The sequence below is a fragment of the Sycon ciliatum genome, chromosome 11 (genome assembly GCF_964019385.1).
Source record: "Sycon ciliatum chromosome 11, ocSycCili1.1, whole genome shotgun sequence".
Lineage (NCBI taxonomy): Eukaryota > Metazoa > Porifera > Calcarea > Leucosolenida > Sycettidae > Sycon > Sycon ciliatum.
Genome location: NC_088653.1, coordinates 15,492,199 through 15,512,106, shown reverse-complemented (window position 1 = coordinate 15,512,106; position 19,908 = coordinate 15,492,199). Strand labels below are relative to the sequence as shown.

At 47.6% G+C, this 19,908-nt stretch overlaps 1 protein-coding gene across 2 annotated transcripts in view; it reads right to left on the bottom strand.

Moving 5' to 3' along the window:
• LOC135827456 (uncharacterized) overlaps window positions 1–19,908 on the bottom strand; it is a 104,589-nt gene that overhangs the window by 58,023 nt on the left and 26,658 nt on the right. For both annotated transcript variants that reach the window (XM_065339948.1, XM_065339949.1), the window contains 5 exons: window positions 18,735–19,010; window positions 16,760–17,077; window positions 16,249–16,542; window positions 15,186–15,419; window positions 1,853–2,155 (listed from right to left, as the gene is read on the bottom strand). In XM_065339948.1, the coding sequence (XP_065196020.1) occupies window positions 1,853–2,155; window positions 15,186–15,419; window positions 16,249–16,542; window positions 16,760–17,077; window positions 18,735–19,010 (1,425 nt within the window). The remainder of the gene's footprint in view (window positions 1–1,852; window positions 2,156–15,185; window positions 15,420–16,248; window positions 16,543–16,759; window positions 17,078–18,734; window positions 19,011–19,908) is intronic.

The following is a 19,908-nucleotide window of genomic DNA, read 5'->3' as shown; positions in this document are numbered from 1 at the left end:
GATTTACATTGAAATGCCTGTGTGGACGTTGACTTTTATGGCATGGTGCAGTGGCTGAGTAGTGACTGAGTAGTGGCTGAGTAGTGGCTGAGTAGTGGCTGAGTAGTGGCTGAGTCACTTTGCATCTAAAAGAGCTAGGAAAGCAGCGGTGTTTCGAAAACAAGACCCTGGCTTTAAACTTTAAAGGCGCTGACATACGGTAGCAGGTTGCTTTCCGCCAGCTTCGGGTGCAATGGGAAAAAATTCACGGTCCGTGTTATACTGAGTTAGACCGGGCTATGCGCATCCGTAGGAATGTCACCACCCTCATAGGATCAAAAGCGCAGATGCAACTCCTTTGACAATCGATAAAATTGCGCATACGCAATGCACTGGACATAGCCTTGCATTTTGCGCCATTACTTTGCCTGACAAAGACCTCATCTCAACAATTGTTTCAAAAAATTTCTCAACCAAAAGCACGGTTGCAGCTCGATTTCTTGGGTAGGACGGTATGCAGGCTATCATTAAGTACTGTCCCAGTTCTGGATGCTCACGATCATATGCTCAAGCGCAAAGCTCTGCCCTAGACAATGTCGTTTTCTCTTTCTTTGCTCACCTATTGCTCATCACTTCTTTTACAGATTTGATATTACGGAAAGTTTGGAAACCTCCTCGATAGGCAAAAGCCTTTGGGAATCCTTGAACAATAAAAAATTTACAAATTACAAAGCGGTGGGAGGTGAGTAGATCAGACCCACCAACACCGAGTGGTCAAAGATTGAACGAACCACAAGCAAGGTTCTTGGTCCTGCCGCTTGAACCCGAGACCCACGGTCGTGGGAGGCAGGCCCCAATTCATCAGCACTCTGTTTCAGCTCCCCGTCATGTCTTCCCCGTCATGTCATTGTCATGTCTTCCCCGTCATGTCTTCATTGTCATGTCTTCCCCGTCATGTCTTCATTGTCATGTCTTGTCATGTCTTCCCCTTGGTTCTGTCTTCCCATTACATTTTCTGCTGGACTGTGCAATTCAGTATTTAAAATATTTAAAAAAAATTACAAAGAAAGTCGTGGACAACACGCAACTGCATTATTGCTTTGGCTATAAAATAAAAAAGGCCAGGTTCGCCCTTGTGACTTGTCGTGACGATGTTTGACTGGCCCGAAACGTCAATAATTGTTCAACATCACAATAAAAGAAATCGTAATGCAGCGCATGCGCAGGTTGTGAATAGCAACTGGATAGAGTGGTTGCCAGTAACACATTCTAAAAAGTGTTTACAAACCCGCTTTTAGAGATCACATGGGAACGAGTTGTGAAGCAACTAGTCAGTGCACCGTTATTGCACGTTCTGACTGCTTATTATCTTGTTACAGTCGCGGATAGTTGCTGCATAACTCATTCCCATGTGATTTCTTCTTCTATTCTACAGGTAAACTGGCTCATTAGACACCCTTAGCAAACAACGGTAACGCTATTTTTACGGTACTCGTACCTTGATCGCCCAAATAGCGTTGAAGCTGCAGCGTATAAACGTTATGGGCGCTGATTTATCGTTGTGACCAACGGTACGTGTTTTGGCCAAATATTGCATAGTCCGTATGCATTTCACCTTGTATCGCGTATATGGTGACAAAAATGGTTGTACCGCGCGAAGTAAAAGCTATTCTCGTGGCAACAGCGTACTAAAAATAGCATGCATCTTGCTAAAGGTCGAACCCAAATCACGGTATTTTCCCCCTTACGATAATACCATTACAACATAACGTTTTTTGCTAAGGGTGTCTAGTATCCGAGTTCAAACCCCCTTTTCTTCGTAAAAAAAATTAAAAGAATGAAAACACACGCAAGACTACTCCGGATGACTTACTAAAGTTGAACATGCATCCCACGGTGCCGACTGCGTCGGACATGCCGCTTTTCGTCAGGTCGTGTACAACATAGGAGTTGCCGCTCGGTCGCACGCCTTCCTGGTCGTACACTAGCCAGGGTTTGGCTTGCTTGGCCGGGGAGCTGGCGGAAGCATGTTTCCTGGCGTTCGCGAGACACTGTTCGTCATGTGGCCCGGCGGGCAGTCTGCCTCCCAGGCGACTGCACTGTTCGCGGGCCTCGTCGTACGTGGCCGTGTTTGCGTAGATGCCGAGCGTTGCCTCAGTGCACAGATATTCCATCACTGTGTGAGTGGGTTTGGTAAAACACACGTGCACGTACACGCATGCAGCATGTGAGCGCACAAGCACAAATGCACAAATGCACACACAAACACACACACACACACACACACACACACACACACATGCACACACATTCACACACACACACACACATGCACACACACACACACACACACACACACACACACCTCAGACCTCAGACATGCCCATCGCGGAAGCGATGATAGCGAACAGCTATGTTAGACATAGCAACTTGTGCTGGGATTACACCATTCAACAGCTTGCAAGGCTGATGAATTGACCGCCACTATTTCTAGCCTGGTATCCACCACACAGCTGTTTGAAGTGACTTTTTCTGGCCAGTGAATCCCTATTTTTCATTTTTCCATTTTTTCTTTTTTTCTACACACACACACACAGGTTCTCTTCAGAGAGCTCTGAAGCACTTAGCTTTTCCGTAAATCGATAACGAAAACAGAAATTATTTGTAACTCGTACGGCAAGACGATTTGCAACGAAGCCACATCATCTAGCTTCGACGCCAACAAAAACACTGGGTTGAACTGAAGGTCATCTTTTCCAAAAGTATGGCGAAACTACGTTTGCTGAGGTGCGTTGCTCAGTTTCAATACTTGATGCGTGTGCACGTGTAATGACAGCGCAAGCCATATCACCGTATTTCCCGGAATATAAGTCGCACCTTTTTACACTGAGCTTCAGGGGCGAATACTGAGACTGAGGGGGCGAATACTGAGACTGAGGGGGTGAATACTGAGACTGAGGGGTGCGACTTACAATCGAGTGTGACTCCCTACTGATGTCAGTGTTTAAAGCAAATATGGCTCAAACCTGAAAGTGGGAGTGCGACTTATAATCGAGTGTGCCTTATGATCGAGTGCGCCTTATGATCGAGTGCGCCTTATGATCGAGTGTGCCTTATAATCGAGTGCGCCTTATAATCGAGTGCGCCTTATGATCGAGTGTGCCTGATAATCGAGTGTGCCTTATAATCGAGTGCACTTTATAATCGAGTGCGCCTTATAATTGAGAGTGCCTTATAATCGAGAGTGCCTTATAATCGAGTGTGCCTTATGATCGAGTGCGCCTTATAATCGAGTGCGCCTTATAATCGAGTGCGCCTTATAATCGAGTGGGCCTTATGATCGAGTGCGCCTTATGATCGAGTGCGCCTTATTATTATTATTATTATAGACAACACCTCATGGCATGAGAAGAAAATCAGCCAGTACGGGAGATGTGGGTGTTAACCAACCATGGTGAATAAAAGAAGAAAAGTAATGGTCAAGACGGAGAAGCATGGGAGGGACAGGTGATGGTGAATCTAGTGAGCAGATTTAAATGCGTCCAGGGTACTGGCATTGCGCGTAGTAGCGGGCAGCGCAAGCCAAGCAGAGTAAGCAACAAAGAGTGGAGAGCGTACAAGGGAGGACGTTTTAGCCAAGGGGAGGGCAACAGAGCATCTTGTCTGGGAGCCATCTGTGATTCGGAACCAGTTATACACGTTAAGATGAGGAGGATGTAGAGCTAGTTTAAATTTGTGAGCAAAAGTGCAAATTAATTTTTGACGGTGGGTCGACAGTGGGCAAGCATTTGCAAGGATATACAGGGAAGCAGAAGGGTAGAGAGGGGGTAGACTAAACAGGATACGAAGAAGTTTTCTATGGTGGATTTCGAGATGCTCAGCGAGAACCGAGGACAAGCCACACCAGCTAACAGCAGCGTACATGAAAAGAGGCAGGATGTACAGTTTGTAAAACAAAATTTTACATTTGAAAGGAAGATGGAAACAATGGGGACGTATAACACCTAGGGCAGAGCTTGAACGGCTGCAAAGAGCATCAATATGGAAAGACCAAGAGAGACGATCATCAAGCATTATTCCCAGGTGTTTATGGTTGGAAACAACCTTTATGGGTTCTGGGAAATCAGGATGGTGTAAAAGTGACATGGATGAGATTGGGGGAAGGAACATTATTTCGGTTTTAGTCAGATTGGGTCTAAGTCGCCATGTTTGCATCCAGCGTAGGACACTGCATATCTGAGCCGACACTCGAGGTACAAGAGCCGCTGAGGACGAGGATGCTGACAGTAGGGTTGTATCATCAGCAAATAACGAGACACCTGGGTCTATAGAGGGTAAATCATTTACGTATGCTACGAACAAAAGAGGTCCAAGTATGGAGCCTTGGGGAACTCCAGAAGACACTGGTAGAGGATCAGAGTTGATGGAGAGGGCAGAAACAAACTGTGATCGGCTACTCAGATAGGACTCCAGCCAGGACAGAGCAGGGCCAGACACACCAAAGACAATATGTAGCTTGGCAAGGAGGCCACGATGCCATACAGTATCAAAGGCCTTTGCCAAGTCAAAGAAACAGAGAGCAATATGGTGTCGAGCATCACGAAGGGTGGCAATGTCTTGTACTAGACGAGCTAGTTGGTCAGAGGTTGAGTCGTTGCGCCGAAAGCCAGATTGGGAAGGGCTAAGGCATGGTGAAATGTGGCAATACAACTGGTCGTAAAATACCTTTTCACATACTTTTGAAAGGGAGCAGAGAAGAGATATTGGACGATAGTTTGAGGCTTGTGATCGGGAGCCTTTACACTTGTAGATGGGCGTGACCTTAGCGATCTTCCAACGATCAGGAAATACGCCGGAGGAGTAGGAAAGGTTGAATATAAGGCACAGTGGGTACGCCAGAGATGGAGCCAGAACTTTGAGAACTTCATTTGGTAGGGCATCAGGACCAGGGCTTTTGTTGCTTTTTAGTCTTTTTAGGTAGCTGCAAACAGATGATGTGGTGGTGTGTATAGAGCGCAGATCAGAAGACACAGTCGCAGAACGTTGCAGAGGTGGTATTGGAGAGGAATGGTCGTCTGGAATACCAGCTGATGTGAATTGCGTATTGAGAGTATTAGCTATAGACTTGGGGTCAGTCACCATCGAACCATTGGAAGCTAATAACGGTGGTATGTCTTGACGTGTACTAGTTGGCCTTTGAGTGCGAACAAAGGTATACAGGTTAGGCCTGGAAGAGGGGTGAGATAGGGTGGTAGTGAGCGAACGTAAATATGCTCGATACTTAGAACGTGACAATGACTTCACCAGATTGCGCTGTTTTTTGTATAAAGAAATATTAGCATAGGTGGAGTACTTCTTACTTAAGCTATAGTAGTCGTATTTGAGTTTAATTGCACCTTGGAGATCTTTGTCGAGCCAAGGGATCTTGGGGTTACGGCTGGACTGACGAGGGTGGTGGCTGCCATGTTTGGGTGTAGCGGGTCTTGCTCCGTATTGTGGCACATAGAAGGAGAGCACGTCATCAAGAGCTGTGGTGAACTTCTCCACAGCTTCATCAACAGTAGTGGAGGTGAATAAAAGATGCCAGTCACAGGCAAAAAGTGCAGAGTTGATGATTGACCAAGTGGAGGGTGTAACCTTGCGGAAGGCATGTCGCGGAGGGGTAGGAGTCTGAGAGCAGTTGTAAGAGGTGTTAGCAGTGGCAATGTTGTAGGCTAGCGTTGTAATGACTTGCAAATGATCCGATGCAGCAAGCGGGGCAGCATCGTCAACAGAGCGTACAGAGAGGGGGCGGTTCGTAGCAAGCAAGTCCAGACAGGACAGTCTTCCATTCCGAGCGACACGGGTGGGGAAATTGACAAGCTGCTGGAGGCCAAAGCTAGAGAACACGTGTGATAGCTCCGTACCAGCACGCGATGTGGTGTCACCACTCCACCAGTCAGAATTGTGGGCATTGTAGTCACCGGTAAGAAAAACATCAAATAAAGAGAGGTCCAAGGAACACAGCGTGTCGGTAAGTATGTCGCAAAAGGAGGTGATATCAAGAAGGGATTGTGAAGGGGGGCGGTAATGACAGCAAATGAGTAGCGGATTGGCCCGGAGACCTGCCGGTGCACCAAGCTCAAGCCATAAGGCCTCGCTTTGGGGAGAATCAAGGTCATGGCGACGGGTGCAATGTGGAAATGTCCCATCACGTATGAGAATGGCCACGCCACCATATCCACGTAGGTTTGATCTCAGGTTCTTATGTGTAGATCTGTCTTTACGGAAGCATGTGTAGCCTGGAACACTGAATGAAAGTGACGGGCTTAGCCAGGTTTCTGTTAAACATATTATGGTGGGCTTGTTGGCCTGACATATTGCGTACAATTCCGGAAGTTTGTTTGTTACAGAGCGACAGTTGATAGTTACAATGTTAATAGAATGTGCGTGGTCCGGGAGAAACGGGAAAGCATGAGCGCTCAACGGGGTGAAGACCGACATTAGTTTGTGGTAGGGGGCGTCGTGGAGCTGCTGTTGATTAGGAGTTTTAGTAGTTTGTCGCCCAGAATCAGGAAGGAATGGTGGTGCAAGTGGAATATGACCACTAGATATAGAAGAATATGTAACGCAATGAGGGGAAGGGTGTGATGAACTTGCGTGGGGCACAAAGGGTTGGGCAAGAGGATTTAGCTGTTGGCTAGGTGACCGAGGACCCATCACTTGCTAGCGGAGTCGGCATAGCGCCATTTGCGGACGGTGTGCGCAATGGTGTCGGGCCAGAATTCCTTGTCAAGCAGCGTTTGCTCAAACTCTTCCGCGACAGAAACGCGTGCATAGCAGGTACCAAAGTATTGGGTTTCGGCAATTGTGCATGCATATACATCAACGCCCCTATCAGCGCACCAGGTGACAATGGACTGTGCCTTACTTCCAGGGCTAACATTCCCGACAAAGAAGGCACATCGCTTGGGAAGATGTGTGCCAGTGAGTGTGTTGGGGTTGGGGTTTTCTGTGGCCATTTTTCTGTAGACAGACACAACTTTGGATTTTGTTGCCCGGGCAATGGGATCGCTGTGGGCCGCTGATTTATTGCTCCTTCGCCGCTGTTCTTGCCAGTTGTTCTGATGGGGATCGCCTTCTGTGCTCCCAGCAGCACCCTGAGTACATGTGGGCTGTACTGGTGCACCACCGGCGCCTGCTGTTGTAAGTGCGCCCCCAGTTGTTGCATTTCTACCAGTGTGTACGGGTATGTTCCTGCGTTCCATGTGGTTGGTGTTAGGTACGGTGGCCCTGCTAGTGCTAGTTGACCTGCTGTGTAGAGTGCGTGCATCCTCTTCTGGCTGTGTGCTATTCGTACTCACTGTACGAGTACAACGGGATTGCATGTCTGGAGTGTCGCAGTGTATGGGCTTGGATGAACCATTGTACTGCTGCTGGTGAAGCTGTTGCACTTCCCCCTTCAGCTCCGAAATTTCCAGCTTCAAGGACAAAATTATGCTATCCCTGTCCTCCCTCATGGAGGCAATCTCCCCCGCCAAGGCCTGGATAGTGTTAGCAAGGCTATCTAGCTTAGAGTCATTAATCCACGACGTACCGGTGTCAGTGACGGGCTTCCCTCCAACGCCTTGCTTCCGCAGTGCCTGCACCAGCTCTGGCCGGGCGAGGCTCGAAGGGGAGTCCAGGGACTTGCGTTCAGCGATGGCGATTAGTTCCTGGTACCCGATCAGGGCAAGATCAAGGTTCTGGTCCAGGGACATTCTTAGTTTCAGCAAGGACAAAGGTAGAAGGGTAAAACTGCTGCGGGGGGCTCCCGGAAAGCTGTTCCGAGGAGCACCAAAAATGTCAACCACCCCCTGAGATTCAAAAAATTCTTATAATCGAGTGCGCCTTATGATCGAGTGTGCCTGATAATCGAGTGTGCCTTATAATCGAGTGCACCTTATAATCGAGAGTGCCTTATAATCGAGAGTGCCTTATAATCGAGTGTGCCTTATGATCGAGTGCGCCTTATAATCGAGTGCGCCTTATAATCGAGTGCGCCTTATAATCGAGTGCGCCTTATCATCGAGTGCGCCTTATCATCGAATGCGCCTTATAATCGAGTGCGCCTGATAATCGAGTGCGCCTTATGATCGAGTGTGCCTTATAATCGAGTGCACCTTATAATCGAGTGCGCATTATAATCGAGTGCGCCTTATGATCGAGTGTGCCTGATAATCGAGTGTGCCTTATAATCGAGTGCACCTTATAATCGAGTGCGCCTTATAATTGAGAGAGCCTTATAATCGAGAGTGCCTTATAATCGAGTGTGCCTTATGATCGAGTGCGCCTTATAATCGAGTGCGCCTTATAATCGAGTGCGCCTTATAATCGAGTGGGCCTTATAATCGAGTGCGCCTTATCATCGAGTGCGCCTTATCATCGAGTGCGCCTTATAATCGAGTGCGCCTGATAATCGAGTGCGCCTTATAATCGAGTGCGCCTTATGATCGAGTGAGCCTGATAATCGAGTGTGCCTTATAATCGAGTGCACCTTATAATGGAGTGCGCCTTATAATCGAGAGTGCCTTATAATCGAGAGTGCCTTATAATCGAGAGTGCCTTATAATCGAGTGTGCCTTATGATCGAGTGCGCCTTATAATCAAGTGCGCCTTATAATCGAGTGCGCCTTATAATCGAGTGGGCCTTATAATCGAGTGCGCCTTATCATCGAGTGCGCCTTATCATCGAGTGCGCCTTATAATCGAGTGCGCCTGATAATCGAGTGCGCCTTATGATCGAGTGTGCCTTATAATCGAGTGCACCTTATAATCGAGTGCGCATTATAATCGAGTGCGCCTTATGATCGAGTGTGCCTGATAATCGAGTGTGCCTTATAATCGAGTGCACCTTATAATCGAGTGCGCCTTATAATTGAGAGTGCCTTATAATCGAGAGTGCCTTATAATCGAGTGCGCCTTATAATCGAGTGCGCCTTATAATCGAGTGCGCCTTATAATCGAGTGCGCCTTATCATCGAGTGCGCCTTATCATCGAGTGCGCCTTATAATCGAGTGCGCCTGATAATCGAGTGCGCCTTATGATCGAGTGTGCCTTATAATCGAGTGCGCCTTATAATCGAGTGCGCCTTATAATCGAGTGCGCCTTATAATCGAGTAGGCCTTATGATCGAGTGTGCCATATAATCGAGTACGCCTTATAATTGAGTGTGCCTTATAATCGAGTGTGCCTTATGATGGAGTGCGCCTTATGATCGAGTGCGCCTTATGATCGAGTGTGCCTTATAATCGAGTGTGCCTTATAATCGAGTGTGCCTTATAATCGAGTGTGCCTTATAATCGAGTGCGCCTTATAATCGAGTGCGCCTTATAATCGAGTGCGCCTTATAATCGAGTGTGCCTTATAATCGAGTGCGCCTTATGATCAAATGTGCCTGCGCCTTATGATCGAGTGCGCCTTATAATCGAGTGTGCCTTATAATCGAGTGCGCCTTATGATCGAGTGCGCCTTATGATCGAGTGCGCCTTATAATCGAGTGTGCCTTATAATCGAGTGCGCCATATAATCGAGTGTGCCTTAAAATCGAGTGCGCCTTATAATCGAGTGCGCCTTGTAATCGAGTGTGCCTTGTAATCGAGTGTGCCTTGTAATCGAGTGCGCCTTATAATCGAGTGCGCCTTATAATCGAGTGCGCCTTATAATCGAGTGCGCCTTATAATCGAGTGCGCCTTATAATCGAGTGTGCCTTATGATCGAGCGCACCTTATAATCGAGTGCGCCTTATGATCGGGTGCGCCTTATAATCGAGTGCGCCTTATAATCGAGTGCGCCTTATAATCGAGTGCGCCTTATAATCGAGTGCGCCTTATAATCGAGTGCGCCTTATAATCGAGTGCACCTTAGCATCGAGTGCGCCTTATGATCGAGCGTGCCTTATAATCGAGTGCGCCTTATAATCGAGTGCCCCTTATAATCGAGTGTACCTTATAATCGAGTGTGCCTTATAATCGAGTGTGCCTTATGATCGAGTGCGCCTTATGATCGAGTGCGCCTTATAATCGAGTGCGCCTTATAATGGAGTGCGCCTTATAATCGAGTGCGCCTTATAATCGAGTGCGCCTTATAATCGAGTGCGCCTTATCATCGAGTGCGCCTTATGATCGAGTGCGCCTTATAATCGAGTGCGCCTGATAATCGAGTGCGCCTTATAATCGAGTGCGCCTTATAATCGAGTGTGCCTTATAATCGAGTGCGCCTTATAATCGAGTGCGCCTTATAATCGAGTAGGCCTTATGATCGAGTGTGCCTTATAATCGAGTGTGCCATATAATCGAGTGCGCCTTATAATCGAGTGTGCCTTATAATGGAGTGTGCCTTATGATCGAGTGCGCCTTATGATCGAGTGTGCCTTAAAATCGAGTGTGCCTTATAATCGAGTGCGCCTTATAATGGAGTGCGCCTTATAATCGAGTGCGCCATATAATCGAGTGCGCCTTATAATCGAGTGTGCCTTATAATCGAGTGCGCCTTATGATCAAATGTGCCTGTGCCTTATGATCGAGTGCGCCTTATATTCGAGTGTGCCTTATGATCGAGTGCGCCTTATGATCGAGTGCGCCTTATGGTCGAGTGCCCCTTATAATCGAGTGTACCTTATAATCGAGTGTGCCTTATAATCGAGTGTGCCTTATGATCGAGTGCGCCTTATGATCGAGTGCGCCTTATAATCGAGTGCGCCTTATAATCGAGTGCGCCTTATAATCGAGTGCGCCTTATAATCGAGTGCGCCTTATAATCGAGTGCGCCTTATCATCGAGTGCGCCTTATGATCGAGTGCGCCTTATAATCGAGTGCGCCTGATAATCGAGTGCGCCTTATAATCGAGTGCGCCTTATAATCGAGTATGCCTTATAATCGAGTGCACCTTATAATCGAGTGCGCCTTATAATCGAGTAGGCCTTATGATCGAGTGTGCCTTATAATCGAGTGTGCCATATAATCGAGTGCGCCTTATAATCGAGTGTGCCTTATAATGGAGTGCGCCTTATGATCGAGTGCGCCTTATGATCGAGTGTGCCTTAAAATCGAGTGTGCCTTATAATCGAGTGCGCCTTATAATGGAGTGCGCCTTATAATCGAGTGCGCCATATAATCGAGTGCGCCTTATAATCGAGTGTGCCTTATAATCGAGTGCGCCTTATGATCAAATGTGCCTGCGCCTTATGATCGAGTGCGCCTTATATTCGAGTGTGCCTTATGATCGAGTGCGCCTTATGATCGAGTGCGCCTTATGGTCGAGTGCGCCTTATAATCGAGTGTGCCTTATAATCGAGTGCGCCTTATAATCGAGTGCGCCTTATATTCGAGTGCGCCTTATAATCGAGTGCGCCTTATAATCGAGTGCGCCTTATAATCGAGTGCGCCTTATAATCGAGTGCGCCTTATAATCGAGTGCGCCTTATAATCGAGTGCGCCTTATAATCGAGTGCACCTTATAATCGAGTGTGCCTTATGATCGAGTGCGCCTTATGATCGAGTGCGCCTTATGATCGAGTGTGCCTTATAATCGAGTGTGCCTTATAATCGAGTGCGCCTTATAATCGAGTGCGCCTTATTATCGAGTGCGCCTTATAATCGAGTGCGCCTTATAATCGAGTGTGCCTTATAATCGAGTGCGCCTTATAATCAAGTGTGCCTTATAATCGAGTGCACCTTATAATCGAGTGTGCCTTATGATCGAGTGTGCCTTATAATCGAGTGCGCCTTATAATCGAGTGTGCCTTATAATCGAGTGCGCCTTATGATCAAATGTGCCTGCGCCTTATGATCGAGTGCGCCTTATAATCGAGTGTGCCTTATAATCGAGTGCGCCTTATGATCGAGTGCGCCTTATGATCGAGTGCGCCTTATAATCGAGTGTGCCTTATAATCGAGTGCGCCATATAATCGAGTGTGCCTTAAAATCGAGTGCGCCTTATAATCGAGTGCGCCTTGTAATCGAGTGTGCCTTGTAATCGAGTGTGCCTTGTAATCGAGTGCGCCTTATAATCGAGTGCGCCTTATAATCGAGTGCGCCTTATAATCGAGTGCGCCTTATAATCGAGTGCGCCTTATAATCGAGTGTGCCTTATGATCGAGCGCACCTTATAATCGAGTGCGCCTTATGATCGGGTGCGCCTTATAATCGAGTGCGCCTTATAATCGAGTGCGCCTTATAATCGAGTGCGCCTTATAATCGAGTGCGCCTTATAATCGAGTGCGCCTTATAATCGAGTGCACCTTAGCATCGAGTGCGCCTTATGATCGAGCGTGCCTTATAATCGAGTGCGCCTTATAATCGAGTGCCCCTTATAATCGAGTGTACCTTATAATCGAGTGTGCCTTATAATCGAGTGTGCCTTATGATCGAGTGCGCCTTATGATCGAGTGCGCCTTATAATCGAGTGCGCCTTATAATGGAGTGCGCCTTATAATCGAGTGCGCCTTATAATCGAGTGCGCCTTATAATCGAGTGCGCCTTATCATCGAGTGCGCCTTATGATCGAGTGCGCCTTATAATCGAGTGCGCCTGATAATCGAGTGCGCCTTATAATCGAGTGCGCCTTATAATCGAGTGTGCCTTATAATCGAGTGCGCCTTATAATCGAGTGCGCCTTATAATCGAGTAGGCCTTATGATCGAGTGTGCCTTATAATCGAGTGTGCCATATAATCGAGTGCGCCTTATAATCGAGTGTGCCTTATAATGGAGTGTGCCTTATGATCGAGTGCGCCTTATGATCGAGTGTGCCTTAAAATCGAGTGTGCCTTATAATCGAGTGCGCCTTATAATGGAGTGCGCCTTATAATCGAGTGCGCCATATAATCGAGTGCGCCTTATAATCGAGTGTGCCTTATAATCGAGTGCGCCTTATGATCAAATGTGCCTGTGCCTTATGATCGAGTGCGCCTTATATTCGAGTGTGCCTTATGATCGAGTGCGCCTTATGATCGAGTGCGCCTTATGGTCGAGTGCCCCTTATAATCGAGTGTACCTTATAATCGAGTGTGCCTTATAATCGAGTGTGCCTTATGATCGAGTGCGCCTTATGATCGAGTGCGCCTTATAATCGAGTGCGCCTTATAATCGAGTGCGCCTTATAATCGAGTGCGCCTTATAATCGAGTGCGCCTTATAATCGAGTGCGCCTTATCATCGAGTGCGCCTTATGATCGAGTGCGCCTTATAATCGAGTGCGCCTGATAATCGAGTGCGCCTTATAATCGAGTGCGCCTTATAATCGAGTATGCCTTATAATCGAGTGCACCTTATAATCGAGTGCGCCTTATAATCGAGTAGGCCTTATGATCGAGTGTGCCTTATAATCGAGTGTGCCATATAATCGAGTGCGCCTTATAATCGAGTGTGCCTTATAATGGAGTGCGCCTTATGATCGAGTGCGCCTTATGATCGAGTGTGCCTTAAAATCGAGTGTGCCTTATAATCGAGTGCGCCTTATAATGGAGTGCGCCTTATAATCGAGTGCGCCATATAATCGAGTGCGCCTTATAATCGAGTGTGCCTTATAATCGAGTGCGCCTTATGATCAAATGTGCCTGCGCCTTATGATCGAGTGCGCCTTATATTCGAGTGTGCCTTATGATCGAGTGCGCCTTATGATCGAGTGCGCCTTATGGTCGAGTGCGCCTTATAATCGAGTGTGCCTTATAATCGAGTGCGCCTTATAATCGAGTGCGCCTTATATTCGAGTGCGCCTTATAATCGAGTGCGCCTTATAATCGAGTGCGCCTTATAATCGAGTGCGCCTTATAATCGAGTGCGCCTTATAATCGAGTGCGCCTTATAATCGAGTGCGCCTTATAATCGAGTGCACCTTATAATCGAGTGTGCCTTATGATCGAGTGCGCCTTATGATCGAGTGCGCCTTATGATCGAGTGTGCCTTATAATCGAGTGTGCCTTATAATCGAGTGCGCCTTATAATCGAGTGCGCCTTATTATCGAGTGCGCCTTATAATCGAGTGCGCCTTATAATCGAGTGTGCCTTATAATCGAGTGCGCCTTATAATCAAGTGTGCCTTATAATCGAGTGCACCTTATAATCGAGTGTGCCTTATGATCGAGTGTGCCTTATAATCGAGTGCGCCTTATAATCGAGTGCCCCTCGTAATCGAGTGTGCCTTATAATCGAGTGTACCTTATAATCGAGTGTGCCTTATAATCGAGTGTGCCTTATATTCGGGGGAATGCGGTGCTTATAGCTGGTATTACACTGCTATCTCCTCATAGACTATATCAGACGTTCTTGCGCAACGGGCTAGTTATTGCGGAAGACTCTTCAAGGCTTCTTTCCATTGAGTGCGCATGTGGTTCTCTGGTTTTGTTTTCTAGTTCTTCTTACTGGCTTTGTTGCACTGTTTTGGTTGCATGTGCAGTCTTCTGTGCATGCGCCATGGAACGCTTACGTCATTGTTATGTCTACAACACTGTTGTTGCGTGCATGCTCATATGCCGCCCCGCTGGTTGTCATTTCTTCAGTTAGTAAAACCACAACCACGATAAACTGTGTGACTCAGTCGTACGCATAGAGACAATGAAGATCTTTCACTCACTCACTCTCTCTAGGACTATCTCTCTCTCTCTCTCTCTCTCTCTCTCTCTCTCTCTCTCTCTCTCTCTCTCTCTCTCTCTCTCTCTCTCTCTCTCTCTCTCTCTCTCTCTCTCTCTCTCTCTCTCTCTCTCTCTCTCTCTCTCTCTCACTCACTCACTCACTCTCTCACTCTCTGACGCACACACACACACACACACACACACACACACACACACACACACACACACACACATACTCTCACTCTCTCCCTCACACACACACACTCTCACACACACACACACACACACACACACACACACACACACACACACACACACACACACACACACACACACACACACACACACACACACACACACACACACACACACACACACTCTCTTCCTCTCTCTCTCTCTCTCTCTCTCTCTCTCTCTCTCTCTCTCTCTCCCCCTCTCTCTTACTCGCACACGCTCTTCTCGTTTCTGGAAACTCGCAGACACAACTAGAAACTTGTTCCTTTTCGTCCATAGCCCCAGCCTGCACAGCCCACAGCATGCACAGCCCCCAGCCTGCACAGCCCCCAGCCTGCACAGCCCCCAGCCTGCACATAGTGAAGGTCTGTGACTACTCACCCGGAACAAACTCGCAGACGACAAGTTTCTTTTCGCCGGCCGAACGGTGCGCCAGCCAAGCACTTGGGTTGTGTCTTCCGGTCGTCCTTAAAAAGTCGGTCATACACCGTTTGGTTGAATTTCTGGGTAGTTGTGCGCCAAATTTGGCACAGTGTTCCTTTGCTTTGGGATAGTCCATCATGACTGGAAAGTACTTGAGTGTTACTGCGGGCCGATGCGGGCAGTTGAAGGTTGCTGTGCATTGACAAGAACGAACGCATTTGGGCACACGCATATACACACGTGCACGTACACACATATAACGTTATGCACGTGCACACATGTGCGCACCCACATGCGAGCACACACGTACATGCGTGCACACACACACGCACACACGCACACACACACACGTAAACACAAACATAAACACACACACACATACACCACGTTGCCACGTGGGGTAGGCCCTGGCGGATAATGCTCGAAAAGGTGGCAGATTCTGCTCGAAAAGCAGTGAAATTGGCAGAACCATACAAACCTTATGGCGTGCAGTTCCTCAAATTCTGCTCCATTTCTTTATCCACATACCAAACATGCATGAAACTTACCAGAAAAAGTACCGAATTCTGCCAATTTTTCTGCCGGCATTATCCGCCAAGGCCTAACGTGGGGCCCAATATTTCTCCAGCCACCATGATGAGAGAGAGAGGAACAGTACGAAGAGAGACAATACGGAGAGAGACAATACGGAGAGAGACAGTACGGAGAGAGACAGTACGGAGAGAGACAGTACGGAGAGAGACAGTGCGGAGAGAGACAATACGAAGAGAAACAATACGGAGAGAGACAGTATGGAGAGGGACTGTACGGAGAAAGACAGTATGGAGAGAGACTATACGGAGAGAGACAGTACGGAGAGAGACAATAAGGAGAGAGACAATACGGAGAGAGACAATACGAAGAGAGACAGTACGGAGAGACAATACAGAGAGAGAGAGAGAGAGAGAGAGAGAGAGAGAGAGAGAGAGACAATACGGAGAGAGACAATACGGCGACAAATACTACACACTACAGCACTTACAATGTGGAATTTCACAGACCACCTTCTTCTTGGCATCGGAGAGCACCTGACTGAGAGCACCGTCTGACGACAGGCGCTGGAAGTGACTGCCTTGCTGATTCTCCAACCAGAACCCTGGCTTCGGCACACGCGCTGCCTTCCTCAGCAGAGAGGTGTGAAGCGATTGGGAGCATGCACCGTCATACACAATGCTGCCATGTATCTTGGAGCAGAACTCTACAGCGTCGAAGTAGGCCAATTCCACATTGAAGAACCTGTAATGTGTGTTGGGAAGGTTTGGGCATTTATAGTCCTCTGCAGTAATAATTGGGGAAAAAGCAAAACCAGACACAAGTTTCAAAAATGTTGGAGCAACAAAAAGGTGCAGCGACTAGGTGGTGCTGGTGGCGGTGGTGCTGGTGGCGGCGGCAGTGGTGGAGGTGGTCGTCATGGTGGTGAGTGTCAACAGCAACAGCAGCATCAGCAGCAGACGCAACAGTAGCAACAACAACAACGGCCAATGTACACCAACCTGCTGGCAGAGAGGTGGGGTCTTGCGCCGCGTTCTTTTTCTTGGTAAATTCACAAACCACATTGGCTCGTTCCCGCCTCGGCCTATAAATGCCACGACTATCCAGAGCAAGATCGCCTTTAAAAGTGGAAGTCCAGGCCACATGTTGATGGCCTTCAACAAGTCTTGTTAATGCTGCTCCGCAAGCTGGCGAGGAGACCAGAGTTCCACCACGGAAACGACAAATATACTGCGCCTCCTGATGTGTACCTATCCATCCCCGATAGATCTTCATCCGTGTGGGCGAATCAGATGCCAAGCACAAGTCTTCAGTGTGATCTGCGGCACAAAGGAAAGAGAGAGTAAGAGAGAGAGAGAGAGAGAGAGAGAGAGAGACAGAGAGAGAGAGAGAGAGAGAGAGAGAGAGGGAGAGAGAGAGAGAGAGAAAGAGAGAGCGTATACATGAGGCCGGGGACAGGACACTACCCGGGGTAAGATAGCTTCGCCACCGTTTCTTTCCTCTTCCTTCTTTCTTTTTTGAAACCTGAGGGTGCGCGAGCGTTTTTGCGGCACCCCTGGGTCCGCCTCTGCTTTTTCACCTAGCTGTGACTTGCCAGAACACTAAATAACACACACGGTGTGATGTAGGAGGGCCAAGAGATACGGCATACGATCTCCCCATTTCCACGAAAAAAAGCTACAAAGGAGAAGTGATGTGTTCTGTCACATCGTATTCAACCTAAAGATAGCATCCATGAGTAAGCAAGCATTGACAGGTGCTGATGGTGCTGGAATATGTAGGTCTGGTCTCGTTAGCAGACAACCCGGGGGGAGGGGGGGGTCAAATTCTTCGTCTTACCAGGAGTATTATCTACTATTCGTGCTTGAATGCACGCGTTTCGGGTGTCAGGGGATTTTGGCTCATTGCCTAGCAATGAGGTTTGTTTTTGTAGTTTTTGAAATTTGAATTCTTTATTCTCACAATGGCACCATCCCCAATAAGAGATAAGTTTATGAGAAGGTGAGATGCTGTGGGTGGGGCTGTGGGTTATGCCGTTGGAAAGTGATTTACATCACTTTGAAAATCTCAGATTTTGAGTTTTTTTGCACTCCATACATAATTTTATTTTCATTATTTTTATTGGTTTGGTGAGACTCCCATGATAGGTATCCATTTTATCTCTGGAGAATCCGTAAAAAAATTAAAAAAAAAACAATTTTACATGTATGGGAGAGGGTGATGTAACCGATGTTGTATTAATGAAGGTAGACCTGTGATGTATATGGATTCCCCATGCCATATGTTGTCTGTAGTTTATCTACTCCCGTACTAGATTTGTGCCACAGCTGTATAACCTCGCACCATAACGGCATGCTTGCTTGGCTTGAGGGAGAGATTTCCGTGCTTCATGTGCTTTGCCTCTTCAGTTGCGTTTTCCTTCTCTTCAGATTTGTTCATATTTTCAAATATCTTTAGTCTTTTTGTAGATATCTGCATCTGCATCTGCGCCTTGATCCAAGAGGGTGGTGGCGTTCCTGCGGATGCGGAAAACTGGGCCTTTGGCCGAGTCTCACGCGAACCGTGATTTTTTTAACAATCATATCAAACTGTACCTGTGAAAACCACTCTGGTCACATTCTAATTTGGGGGGGGGGGGGGGCAGCAGTGGTAGCCCTCGGCGTATAATGCCAGCGGAAAAATTGGCAGACAATTTGGTACTTTCCTGGTGTAATTCTTGCATGTTTGGTATGTGGATAAAGAAATGAAGCATAATGCAGCCAGAAATCCACAGCACTGAGACCCAAGCTGCCTGACGATGCGGAGCACCACAGCTACACTACTCACACTTCTTTATCCCTGTCTTTGCTCACCTATTGCTCACCACTTCACTGCACAGCTTTGGTATGACGGAAAGTTTGGAAACCCCCTCGACAGGCAAAAGCCTCTGGGGAATCCTTAAAAACAGCAAAAAGTACAAAATCTCAAATTGCTTACCGTCAAACTTGGCTTCGCAGACAACGCGGAGATGCTCGTTCGGATGGCGTATATGGCCGTTGGTGTCGTGGCGATACCAGCCATTGACCTTCCCTTCGACCCAGGCCTTCCCCGTCTTGCCCAGGGACTGTACGAGCTGTTTGGCGCAGGTCTTAGACCAGGTGAGGCGCATGTCGAGACTGGCGCAGTAGGCGCGCGCCTGCATGAACGGCATGTCGGCGCCGAGCAGCAGCAGTCTGGTCTTGGATGCCGCGTCCGCTCCACACGTATGGTGCTCTGCACATCACAGCCAACATACAGTGAAACATGTCTAAGACGAGCGTTCAAGGGACCTTTTAAACGCAGTCTCGGTTGCCAGGTGGTCTCCTTATCCAGGGTCATTTGACAGGACATATCATGCATTGGTCCTGGTTTCAGTGGTCTTCTAGGACAGGTGGTCGCCGTATTCGAGTGGTCGCCTTGACAGGTTTTACTGTGCATGTGTGACAGTATAACAGAGAGGTTCCAGGCTGTCCAAGAGAGTGCTCAATGCCGAAAGGCAGAGCCAGTTCAAACAACAACAATAATAATAATACGAACAGGTCGCACATTGCCCGCATAAACAAATCATACGGGGTCATGCGTCTGTCAATGATCGTTAACCAGAGTTGCTCAGTGTGGGTGGTGAGGTTGAGGCATTTCTGAATCGGCACATTCAGAGGTCTGAGGTCTTCTTTGATGTTGACGACCCATCTCTTGTTACCCACCTCATCTCTTGTTCAAACAATAAGAGGACGGAAAAAGTGCTTTAAACTCTGAGCGTCACGCACTAAGCGATCATCAGTCATCTATGCCATCACCAAAGCTGAGCTGGAGCGTTTCAATATTTTACAAGCCAGAGTAGCTAGGAAGTATTTGCTACGTAAAAAAGTCAATGTAGATAGATGCGAAACGAAATGCCAGTTAAATGCCCTTTGTGACTTAGAGTCCTTGCATTTTCGCAGACAAGTATCAGCTCTTGTTACTCTATTTAAACTTATCCATATATCTCCAGAACACCTCCAATATTTCACCTTTTACTGTCTTCAAGTCCAAGAAGACCAAACAAACTTAACATCAATTATCACGGTGTGCGTTTTTCTTCCCTCTTTTCCAACAAAGCTGCAATGCTATGGAATTGCCTACCGCCTTCTCT